Source organism: Stegostoma tigrinum, chromosome 14, assembly GCF_030684315.1.
Source record: "Stegostoma tigrinum isolate sSteTig4 chromosome 14, sSteTig4.hap1, whole genome shotgun sequence".
Taxonomy (NCBI): Eukaryota; Metazoa; Chordata; class Chondrichthyes; order Orectolobiformes; family Stegostomatidae; genus Stegostoma; species Stegostoma tigrinum.
Window position 1 is genome coordinate 5,574,078 of NC_081367.1, and position 12,115 is coordinate 5,586,192.

Genomic DNA, 12,115 nt, shown 5'->3' on the forward strand with positions numbered 1-12,115 from the left:
CCGGACCTGTGGGAGAGAAACAGGGTTATCATTTTGAGTCTGGTACAACTCACCTTGCTTTCATTTTATTGGATTAAAATATCCTGGATGTGCACTGACAGGCCTAGCTCATACCTCATTAAGGCCATCAGAAGCAGCAGCAAACGATTTAGTAAACCAGCAACTAACAGCTTGTGATTCATTACGGGAGATGCATGATCTGATTGTATCATTCATATGACAATGTAATGTTTAACAGTTACTTAACAATCCTCATCTAACTTGAGTATGAGTCAATGAGTGGCCATATCGGTTGGCCCTATTACACTGCATGAAACAAAACCTCCCCTCAAAATGTCGCCATGTTTCTTCCCATTTATTTATAAGTCAATTCCATTCAGCCCTCTCTTTATCACAATTTCAGGGAAGAGGTATTTTATCTGAAAATGTTATGAGGCTCCCCGTATGGTTGATCAATTTCTGCAAGGGTCTGTGTGATGCGTGCAAGAATTGACATGATTCAGCTGGTGAGGTCCAAGGCCTTAAGCTTGGGGTGAGGTTCATTCAGTGTTTTGAAAGTTTCACATTGAGCCTTCCAATGAATTCAAATTCCATCAGCGGTGGCTCAGTTTGGGAGCACCCTCATCTCAGTCCAAAAAGTCTTGGGGCCACGTACCCCATACAGAGCTTGAGCATAGACAAACCAAGTACTACGCAGAAAAACTGACGAACTCCATCCGGATCAATTAGAGCAGCCATCATCTCCATTTGTAACCCCTCCCCTCTCCAACCTCCACCTGCTCCTTTTCCAAGCTTGGACAATGCCTCAAGCTGTCGCAGGAACCCCACAGCCCAGGCACAAGAAGGCATATCCCAAAAAAGGCACCACCAAATAGCGGCCAAAATGCAGCCAATAAGGACCCAGTTGGGCCTTTTGCTGACCAATGAGCAAAGGAGCCCCAGTTAAGATCCCAGGCAGTGATTACCTGGCCCCACATCTGATGGTCCATCAGGGAGACACAGTGTAGAAAGTTACAGCTTTTTCTTTTGCAGATATTTTAAATTCATTTACCTTATTTCAGCAGTTATTTCAATTACCATGTAGAAATTAGGCTTTCAAAGTATTGTGTTTCAATTTATAGGTACAGATTTATTTTTCTGTGAAGGAATGCCCTACGGAACCCTAACTGGAGTTTTAACATTGATTGCTATAGAAATCAATGCTTCACTTAAAGTCTTTCCACTTAAAATTGCAATTTTCAGGAATGTAAACCCAACTCTGAGAGGACATGCTATGCTGAGGGAGCACTGCACCATCAGAAGTGGCAGCTCTCACATGGGAATTGAAACTGATGTCCCCATCTGTCTTCTGGGTGGGCATAGAAGACCCATATGGTACTGTTTCAAAGAACAGTATGGACATTTGTCCTGGTACCCTTCAATACCTAGGCTTCAATTAACATCACAAAGCAGATTTACCAGTGATTATCACACTGCTGTTTGTGGAAGCTATCCCTGGGTGCAAATTATGCCATGTTTCCTACATTACAATAAAGGGCAGTATGATGCCCCACAGCACCAGGGACCCAGGTTGGAACCCACCTTCGGGCAACAGTCCGTGAGGAGCTTGAACATTCTCCCCATGTCTGCATGGGTTTCTGCTGGTTGCTTCAGTTTCCTCTCATGGTCCAAAGATATACAGACTAGGTGGAATGGACATGCTAAATTGCCCACCGTGTCCAGGGATTTGCAAGCTAAGTGGGTTGTTAATGTAGGGTTACAGACACAGGGTTGGGTGGGATGCTCTTCAGAGGGTCAGTGTGAACCCAATGAATGACCTACTTCCGCGTTGGAGGGATTCTATGCTAAACACTTGCAAAAAGCATCCTGAGGGTCTGAGACGTCCAGTGGTTATGAAAGGTACCATGCAAATGCAATGTCTTTCCTTTTATGAAGCCTGTCATTGTGTTCCTCTCTAGATACACACATTATTCAACAGTATGCAGCACAGTGGTAGCATCCCTACCTCTGAGCCAGGAGATCATGATTAAAGTCCCAACTGCTCCAGCAGTGTGTAATAACATCTCAGAACATGTCAGTTAGAAAATACCTATCCAGCAGAATGTCAGCACATTTGCTGTGCTCAAAAATATCACAAAGATGTGATGTTTACCGAGACAAAGACACACCACACAGGAAGCTCTACTCTCTGTACTGAACATACATGACTCTGCTTATCGAATCCCAATTGCCAAAAGATAGTGTGTTAGCAAACTGTGCCGTAATTTCCTCAGAAGCTAGAAATCCGAAATATTTCAGTTTCAACAGGTCCAGTTTGAGTTTCTGAGGAGTGAGTGGTTTCGTAGTTGTCAATCATTTTGTTGAGAAGCACTTGCTTAAACATCCACTCTCTACATGGTCTTAAAGTCCTCCATTCTGTCTGGCGCCAATTGGAATTTGTTCTATATTACCCAGGAGACTTTTTTGTGAGACCAGGATAAGCTCGGTACTAAAACAAACTGGTGTTCGGTGGAGCATTGACATAAACTTTGAAATCGACCCTTGTATTTCAGTGTAAACCATGTCTTGGGAATAACTACTTTGGCTCTTGATGGCAACTTTCCGTCTAGTTCAACGAGTGCTCAGAAAACAGCAACAACGGACCAGTGACTTTCCATGGCCACTCACTGGGGCAAAGCCAGCACTCAGATCTCAGCTTCGCCAACTGGTAGACACTGACACTTCCCCAAGCCAGAAACACAACAATCGCCGAAAATTCCTGATCACCATCCAGAGGCTGGTGTAACTACCACGAGAGTTAGGCAGGCAGGCTGTGGGTAACATTGGGCCGCCTGAGGCTGAATAGCCAGCCAGAGCTCTATGGCCAAGCGGACACTGTGCAGAGCAGCCACTGGGATAGAACAGGCCTCCTGCGAACTTTGATTCCTTCAAGAGATTGGTGAGATTTGCTGTAAATACCCATTGATCACTCATAAGACAGCTCCTTATTTAAACAGACATTAATATTTATGGGGAGGGAATGGGGAAGCATGTTTGAGGTAGGTGAGAAAGCTCAAAACTCCTGGGAAAATAGAAACTGATAAGACATCTTTTACAGTTTACTCTCTTGCCCTCCTTTCCAGGACAAGAGCGTTAGCTGTGGAATATCGGATTTAGCCCTGGCAATATGGAATGAGCAGCAGTCAGAGGGATGGAGGGAGGGAGGGAAGGGAGCCTGGGAATTATCAGAGCTAAATGTCTGTGCTGGTTCCTCTTGACCCACGAGCTGCGCTAGGAAAGAAAGCACCAACCCACAGGGTTGGCCTGCCGCCCGGATTATTCCGGTTACCGCCTTTCCTGGGAATGCCAGGAAACTCCACATGAAAATGTTAAACACAAATCACTGCCAGAAAGTCTGGAATGGAGAGCCTCACTCAAACATTCCTACTGGGGGCCCACTGAAAATCCACGGTGTTTTAAACAAAAAGTAGGCGAGTATTTTGGTAGGGGTCAGGTTTCGCAAGAAATAGGAGCTGGGAGGCTGTTCTGTCCATCAATCCACTCTGCTACTTGATAAGATCATGGCTGGTCTGATTACAGCCTCAACTCCCCCCTCCTGCCAATTCTGACACCCGACAGCCTTTGACTCCTTTGACAATATTGAGGCTCATTTCCGTATCCTCCAACAAACGGGTGTCGGTACTGGCATTTGTAGGGGGGAGGGTGGCTTAAGTTACTGATCCCCCACCACCGTCTCCCTCTCTCAACCACTTGTGTTTCATTTGAGCGAGCTGTCTGGGTATGTCTGAACAGTTTCAGATTGGATCCACACTGTTGCAGAACAGCTGCAGGCTGGTGAGTGAGGTCTCCAGGCTAAACTGGCACATCTTCTGGGATTGGAGGAAGATCTTGCTTGTCTGCAGCTGCTCTGGTTTCCGATCGACTCAAGCTGATCAATCCATTTGAGCTTTCGGTCTGTTCCAGAAAAACCTGAAAAGCAGTGTGGGAAGGTGTCATTAATACCAGAGGTGAATGTCTTCATATGCGTGTGTGGGTGTGTGTCTGTGTGTCTGTGAGTGTTTGTGCCTCTGTATGTGGCTGTGTGGGTGAGTGTGAGGGGTGTCTGATAACTTGTGTCTATGCGTGTATCTGTGTGGGGTGTGTGAGACTGTGTGTGTGCGCGCCTGTGTGCGCTCACGTGTCGATGTGTGAATGTGTGCGCATACGTGTGCGTGTGTCTATGCGTGTGCGCAACATGTGTGTTTGTCTATGCATATGTGTGTGTCTGCGTGTGTATGTATGTGTGTCTGTGTGTGCACATGTCTATGTGTGAATGTGTGCACATCTGTGTGCACATGCCTATGCATGTGTGTGTGTGCTTGCTTGTCTACGCATGGGGTGTGTGTCTGTGCACGTGTGTGCATGTGTATTATGCTTGTATGTGTGTTTATGGCTGCAGTATAATTGTTTGTGTATGTGTTTGCACAAATGTAGCATAGTTGTTTGGAAGAAACAATCTCCTAAATCATTGACAGATTCCGTGTCTTCTCCCAAAATCAACACACCTTTCCCTTGTTGCCGAACCACAGTTGAAATCTGAATCATCAACTCACCATGGAGGTATTGACACAAGACATCCATTTCCAGAGACACTCAGTAAGGCACTACATGTTAGGCCACTTAATAAGATAACACCCATGGTGTCGAAGGGAATATATTAGCATGGAAAGAGGATTAGCTAACTAATAGAAGATAGAGAGTTGGGATAAGGTTGGTGTTTTCAGGAAGTGGAGTGCTAATTGGAGCGCCAATTTACATACAATATATATATATATAGTGATGACTTGAATAAGGGAAGTAAATAAACTGCAACCAAGGCTCAAAAGCAGGTGGGAAAGCAAATGGTGAGGATGATGCAAAGGGCTAGAAGTAGTTTAAGTGAGAAGGCAAAAGCCTGGAAGATGGGTCACAGCGTGAAAAATGTGACAGTGTGTGTTTTGGCAGGAAGCTTAGAAGAGATGTATATTATTTGAATGGAGAAAGACTGCAGAGAGCTGCAGCACAGAGGGATTTGGGAGTCCTTATGCATGAATTCCAAAAAGCTAGCAGCCAAGTTCAGCAGATTATTGGGATGTCAAGTGGAATTTTGGGCTTTATTTCAATGGGAATGGAATATACAAAGTAAGGAAAATCTGCTATAACTATATAAGGCACCAGTCAGATCATTGTTGTGGTCACTGTGGAAAGTTTTGGCTCCCTTCTCTAACAAAACATACATTGGTGTGGGAGGCAGTTCTTAGAAGATTCACTAGGCTGATTCTGGGTATGGAAGGATTTTCCGATGAGGAAAGGTTAAAATGCAAAACTGATAAGGCAGACATTAAACAGATATTCACCCTCGTTCAACAGTCTTGAACAAGAGTTCATAGATATAGAGTGAGAGGAGAAACTATTTCTCTCTGAAGGTTGTGAATCTTTGGAACTCACTGCCCCAGAGTGCAGTGGAGGCAGAATCGATCAACAGATTCAAGAAAGAAATAAATATATTTCTGATGAAAACTGAGATATAACAGGCAGACAGGAGTTGAGAGATTATCAAGTCAACCATGATCTCATTGAAAGGGAGAGCAGGCTCAATGGGTTGAATGGCCTACTTCTGTTCCTACATCTTAATGTCTTCAAACACACCAGCCAGACTTTTACACCCAACCCGAATATAGTTGTTACCACTAAAGGAAAGTATGCAAATAAGGGGGGAGAAAAACAGAAGTTGCAGGATCAGTGATAATGGGAACTGCAGATGCTGGAGAATCCGAGATAATAAAGTGTAGAGCTGGATGAACACAGCAGGCCAAGCAGCATCTCAGGAGCACAAAAGCTGACGTTTCGGGCCTAGACCCTTCATCTGATGAAGGGGCTAGACCTGAAACGTCAGCTTTTGTGCTCCTGAGATGCTGCTTGGCCTGCTGAGTTCATCCAGCCCTACACGTCGCTGGAAAAGCTCAGCAGGTCTGGCAGCATCAGTGAAGAAAAAATCAGTGTTAATGTTTTGGGTCCGGTGACTCTTCATCAGAACTAATGATAGCTGGGAAAATGTCAGTTTATATACAGAAAATAAGGAGGGGAATGGGGTAGGGAGTAAACAATAGGATAGAGCCCAAAGAGAGAGAAGAACAGTTGGATTGACAAAGGAGTCAAGGTGTCAGGTTTCCTGCTCCTCTGATGCTGCTTGGCCTGTTGTGTTCATTCAGCTCTACACCTTGTTATCTCTTGATAACGGTCTGGTTGGGAGGATGAATAGCATGCAAATAGTTTATTTTTTAAATATCCCACTGAATTTACTCCCAGATTACTTACAATACAATGCTGAAGTATTCTCTGTGGGATGTGAGCAGTAATTATTCGCTATCACTAATTACCCTTGAACTGAGTGGTTTACCAGATAATTTCAGAGGGCAGTTACAAACTAAACACGTTGCTGTGGGTCTGGAGTCACGTGTCGGGCAGAAGACAAGTTTCCTTTCCCATAGGTCATCAGTGAACCACATGGACTACATTAACTGTCGATGCTTGTTACCTCAGTCACAATTACTAGGATCAACTTCCAATGCTAGATTTCCAAACAATTGAATTTAAATTTCTCCATCTGCCTCCATAGGATTTGAACCCATGGCCCACAAACACTGAGCTGAGGCTCAGGATTACCGACTCACAGCTCGCCACTCCTCTGTCGCCTTTTTGCCCTTTCACCTGGCCCTGTGACAAGACTGGTGTGTCCATTGACTTCTTTATGACTGTCCCACCTCCATTCCTGATTCCCAAACCTCTGTTGGCTCCTTAATAGTACATCACTGTGACTCTCCAGCAAAGTATAAAAGCTACCTGTGCGGGGTCAATCACATTGAATAGTTTCACAAATTAGATTTATTGTCATTATGGACTCAAATACAGGGATAGACGAGTACAGTGAAGAGTGCACAAAGTTGCCACTTCTAGCACCAACAAGTGTCCTTGTCTGATTGCATTACTGAATTATAGACATCTTCATCTGCAGGGGCTGACACTGGTGTCATGACATTCCTGAACAAGCCAACAGAACAATTTCCTGCGTTTCACACTGACTCGTCTGTACAATTACCTGGTTCTCAGCCAGAGCCTGCTTTGCCAAGTAGTGTTCCCTCTTCACTTTAATTTCCACAGATTCAGGGATGTCCGGGACCAGCAAGTCAATCAACCGCGCAATGAAGAACACCACATGCTGCCGGAGAGATAAGAGAGGCGTGAGTTTAAATGGTGAGCAGTGTTTTCACTCGATAACACAGCAAAGGATTTAGATGTTGCTGGAAAGGTCAAATTTAACCTCTCAATATTACATTAAAGTTTACTATATTAATAGTTAAATGTACTCAACAAAACTTTTATGAGTTAAATTACCTGGGATTTATGTTCATGAGTGTCTAATCCTGTTTAACTCAACGTCTGATCCAGGTCGACACTGGGACAGGTCCTAAATTCACTCTTTGTCTTGGACAGGGTGTTAAAAAGGCTGGTGTTTCACTATCACTCCTTGTTCTACAAGCAACATGAATTTTATCCTATTACAGTACGTGGACTTGTAACAAAGTCATTGCCATTTCCTCGTCCACATCACAAGACACTCCATAATCGCAGTGCTTTTTATAACTGCACTAAGCCTTACTCTGCCTCTCTATCCAGCCTTAAACAGATACCTCCTCAAGAACAAATAAAATTACACCTCAGGAACAGGCCCTTCAGCCCTCCAAGTCTGCATTGACATGCTCCCCATCACAACTAAAATCCACTACCTTTCCAGGGACGGTATCCCTCTATTCCCATCCTTTTCATATATTTGTTGAGATGTCCTTTAAAAGTCACTGTAGTATCTGCTTTCACTACCTCCCCCAGTAGTGAGTTCCAGGTACCTTCCACCCTCCGGGTAAAATATTTGCTTCGTACATCACGTGTAAATCTTGCCCCTCACACCTTAAACCTATGCCCCCTACTGACTCTTCCACCCTGGGAAAAAAGATTCTGACTGTCCATGCCCTTCAGAATCTTGTAGACCTCTATCAGGTCACCCCTCAACCCCCATCGTTCCAGTGAAAACAACCCAAGTTTCTCCAACCTCTCTTCATAGCTAATGCCCTCCGTACCAGGCAACATCCTGGTAAATCCTTTCTGAACCCTCCCCAAAGCCACCACATCTTTCTGGTAGTCTGGCGACCAGAATTAAACACAAGTTTCCAAATGCGGCCTGACTAATGTCCTAAAAAGCTGCAACATTACTTGCCAATTTTTAAACTCAATGCCCCTGCTGATGAAGGCAAGCATGCCATGTGCCTTGTTGACTACCTTCTCCACCTGCGCTGATCCTCATATGTCATGATTCCTAACATGTCTGCATTTGTTTGTCCTCCTCCTGGTGGTGATACTGCTTCAATATGTTGATGTGACACAGCAGAATTTATTTTTCTGGTGATCTGGGTGTAAATTTAGTAATTCTTTAGATTGCCGTAGCTGGACTTCTGAACTGTAAAGTCAGTAAGACCGACACTTTCTCCTCAGCTGAGGGTTTGAGATATAATATGTTTTTTGGCACAGTTCTTCACGGTGTTTGATGATGCCCTAAGGTGTTCATGAGCTGCATGGTAGGCTCCTGTGAACTGCTCCTGGAACATGGATACATTGTCTAACCGAGAGGATCCATCCCTCAGTCCTAAAAGTTTTGATTAGTTTCTGAAAAGATCATATCTCGTGTCCATAAACTATTTCAAGAGGACTAAAACCGACTTATTGGGTGAGACTTAGGGTGACAAACAACAGAAATTCCAGTCCTTTGTCCTAATCATGAGAACAGTTATGACAGGACATCCTGAACGTTATTTTCAGGGTTTAACGCTCTCTTTCTCGCACTCCTTGTTTCTGTGTGTGACATGTTGAAGACTTTAACTTGTGGTATACCCAAATGAGTCATAATTTGCTGAGAAAGTTTGGATGTAAAATGGGAACATTGATGTGACTGGATCTCCATTGGTAATCTCTATCAAGTGAAGAACTGTGTTAACTCTTCTACCCCGACCTTAGCAGGGATTGTTTTCAAAAAATGGCCTCTGGGAATGGTCTAGCCATGTCCATAATAGCTAGAAATTAAAACAGAATGTGATTGAGAAACTCAGCAGATCTGGCAGCATCTGCAGAGAGAGAAACTGAGTTAATTGATATTAAGGATGTGCTGGTGTCAAGTTTCTGTTTTCAGTAAGAGGTCCCACATCTCTTACTAATACCCAGTTCACCAAAAATGGGTATGGGAATTAAAGGTGCCCATTCTTATATTCCAGGTTTCCTATAAACCGGTACATAAACTGGCACATATTACAAGACTGTGTGCTATGTCCTTACCTGACCAGTAAAAATGTTGACTCACACACATTTGGGTCCATGGATTCCCGAGCATCCCGCATAGCAGATTCGTGGCCTTTCCTTCATGTCTCTTGATGATATTTGGGTGGCAGTGCCTGGTGACCAGTGAACCACTGCCTACTCTTCATTCACGGGTCTGTGAGGAAGTCTCCACTTCCTCATCAGATCTCATTTTTCATATTAGAGCATTCCCCGCTCCTGGACTCTCTCTGCTTCAGTTTAAGTTCGAGTTGGTTGTGCTACTTAATGCTGAATTGATTTGATGAGCCTCAATCAGCGAAGACTCAATGACCATTTCCTTTAGATTACCCAAATCCTTAAAGAAAGCTTCAAATATCTGCTCCTGGTGCTAATTCTACTTCCACCAACATGACTTGTTACTGTGAGGGTCAGCACACAAAAGGGGAAGATTCCTGGAATCTTTTCCTGTAATTGCTCCACCTCCTTGATCCCACTCAGTCTTTCTGTGACTACTAGAGAAGCTGTTAGCTTCATTCCTATGAAATCATTACAAAGGATTGGGTCTACGCCCTCTACAGGTTAATTATGGACAAATCCTATGGGTACCATGTGGGGCATGAGGATTCATTCTAGCTGCAGCTGATACACAGTTATGGGTACATGATCCCCACTAATACTGTTTACTAAAACCTTGACATGCCTGACACTCTCTAGTGGAAAAGTCTTCCCTCCCCCACTAAAAAAATTTGGGTGACTCTTGTTCCTGCAAGTGTAACTTTAGCTTTACTTGTTTCTCTTGAGAAGAAGGATGTTATTTCTTCTTCTGAAAATTTCATACAAGTCACATAATTTCTAGGAACCCACGTTTCTAAAGAAAAAAGTTCCAATGTCCATGATGACCTTTTTGATAACATCTTTTAAAGAAATCAATCCAGGCATCTCCACAAAAAGTTGAAATAATTCATTCTTCTGTCATTCTTCAAAACGTATGTCCTCAAAAAATATTAGATAAGGAGCGTGTCCATTACAGTCAACAGAGAATGCTGGAGAAACTCAGCAGGTCTGGTAACATCTGTGGCGACAGAAACAGAGTTAATGTTTTTGAACTTAAAAATGACTCCTTCTTTTGATCCTGGAGAAAAGTCATGCCCAAAGTGAAACACTAACTCTGTGTCTCTCTCCCTCTCTCTCTCCGCAGATGCAGCCAGACCGGCTGAGTTTCTCCAGCAATTTCTATTTTTATTTCAGATCTCCAGCATCTGCAGTATTTTGCTTTTGTGGCAGCCAGTTGGGAGGTGCTGGCTCAGGAATCAACAGTGGCCAGGACATCAGGGGGAATTCACCTCTTTTTAGGAAAAAGTGGAAAAAGCCAAGGGATTTCTCATGCCCACTTAAATAGGGAGACGAATAATTTGGTTTAACATCCCACCTGAGAGTGAGCACTTCAAACAGGGCTGCAACCCACTGTGTACCCCCATGTCCTGTTCTGGGGCTCCAACGCTTGTCTTTTTCACCGAGAAGCAAGAAAGCAAAGGTGTCTTCTCCCATTCCACCACAATCACGTGACATTCCAATTTTAATCACTCCTTCACACTCTCACACAATGAAAACATTCAGTCAGTCTGACCTTCCTCTCTACATAACCCACATGGTCCAATTCAACGTTCCAATTCAGCTCCTTGCACCCGCTAATGCTCCTCACTCCCAACAATGCTGTTGAATTCATTATTCTGCTTTGACAGCTTCTGGCAGAGATCCCAACTGACACAAGCTTGTCAAGAATGTTTCGCTTACCACTTATTCAATGCGATCTGCCAGATTTCCCACTCCGCTGGTCACTGTTCTCACACTCGCGTGACACCTCTTTTTAAAATATATTTCTACATCTGCCCTCATGTCCTGATCACTTTTGTGCACCTTTTAACTAATGAGCAGCCCCTTTTAATTAATCCAATTCCTCTTCACTTGGACTTCTGGCCATCTCTATCCATGTGGTAAGCATTTGGGGTAAAACACTATTCCCCTCTGAGAATTAAGTCCAGGCTGCACTGTTTGGAGACCAACGAGACGCCCCAATAACTAACATCCAACAAAGTTGTATCCGATGAGGCGGGGAGCTGGGGAGCTGCTCTCCATTGTCTGGGCTCTGACGATACAGTGTGATCCAGTAGGGGGCAGTGTTACTCAATGTAAAGCCAACTCTAGCTGAAGCATTGGCACTGACCGCACACTGTAACACAGGTCCCAGTTTCACAGATAGTTTCACAGAGAGACAGCACGAGATTCATTCGGACTGTGATGGAGGTGCATTTAAGTTTTAAACCAGTGCCAAGCGACCCAGCTTGAGTTTAGATTAGGTTAGATCAGATTACCTACAGCGAGGAAACAGGCCCTTCGGCCCAACAAATCCACACCGCCCCCTTGAAGCATCCCACCCATTTAGTTACCGGGTATAATTGTGTAGTGGAAATCCTGCTTGTGCTGGAAAGGTTCAGGCTGTGTTTGTAGGTCTCGATGTGACTCCCACAGCAGGAAACATTAAAAACAGAAATGTTGTAAAGTAGCTGGCTTATTCATAATTACCTACTGTACACTGCCATAGGTTTGCTCACCATGCTGCCTGAGCGTAGAGTCAAACAACTTTCACAGGTGGAAAGAGGCCCTTCAGCCCATTGTATCTGTGTCAATCACCAAGTTCCTATCTAGTCTAATCCCAGTTTGCAGCACTTGCAGC

At 44.1% G+C, this 12,115-nt stretch overlaps 1 protein-coding gene across 1 annotated transcript in view; it reads right to left on the bottom strand.

Moving 5' to 3' along the window:
* Window positions 1-333: 333 nt before the first annotated feature.
* Window positions 334-12,115, bottom strand: part of LOC125457395 (anoctamin-7-like) — a 90,852-nt gene continuing 79,070 nt past the window's right edge. The window contains exons 23-24 of the mRNA XM_048541552.2: window positions 7,118-7,237; window positions 334-3,969 (exon numbers count right to left, since the gene is read on the bottom strand). Coding sequence (XP_048397509.1) covers window positions 3,853-3,969; window positions 7,118-7,237 — 237 coding nt within the window. The 3' untranslated portion in view covers window positions 334-3,852. The remainder of the gene's footprint in view (window positions 3,970-7,117; window positions 7,238-12,115) is intronic.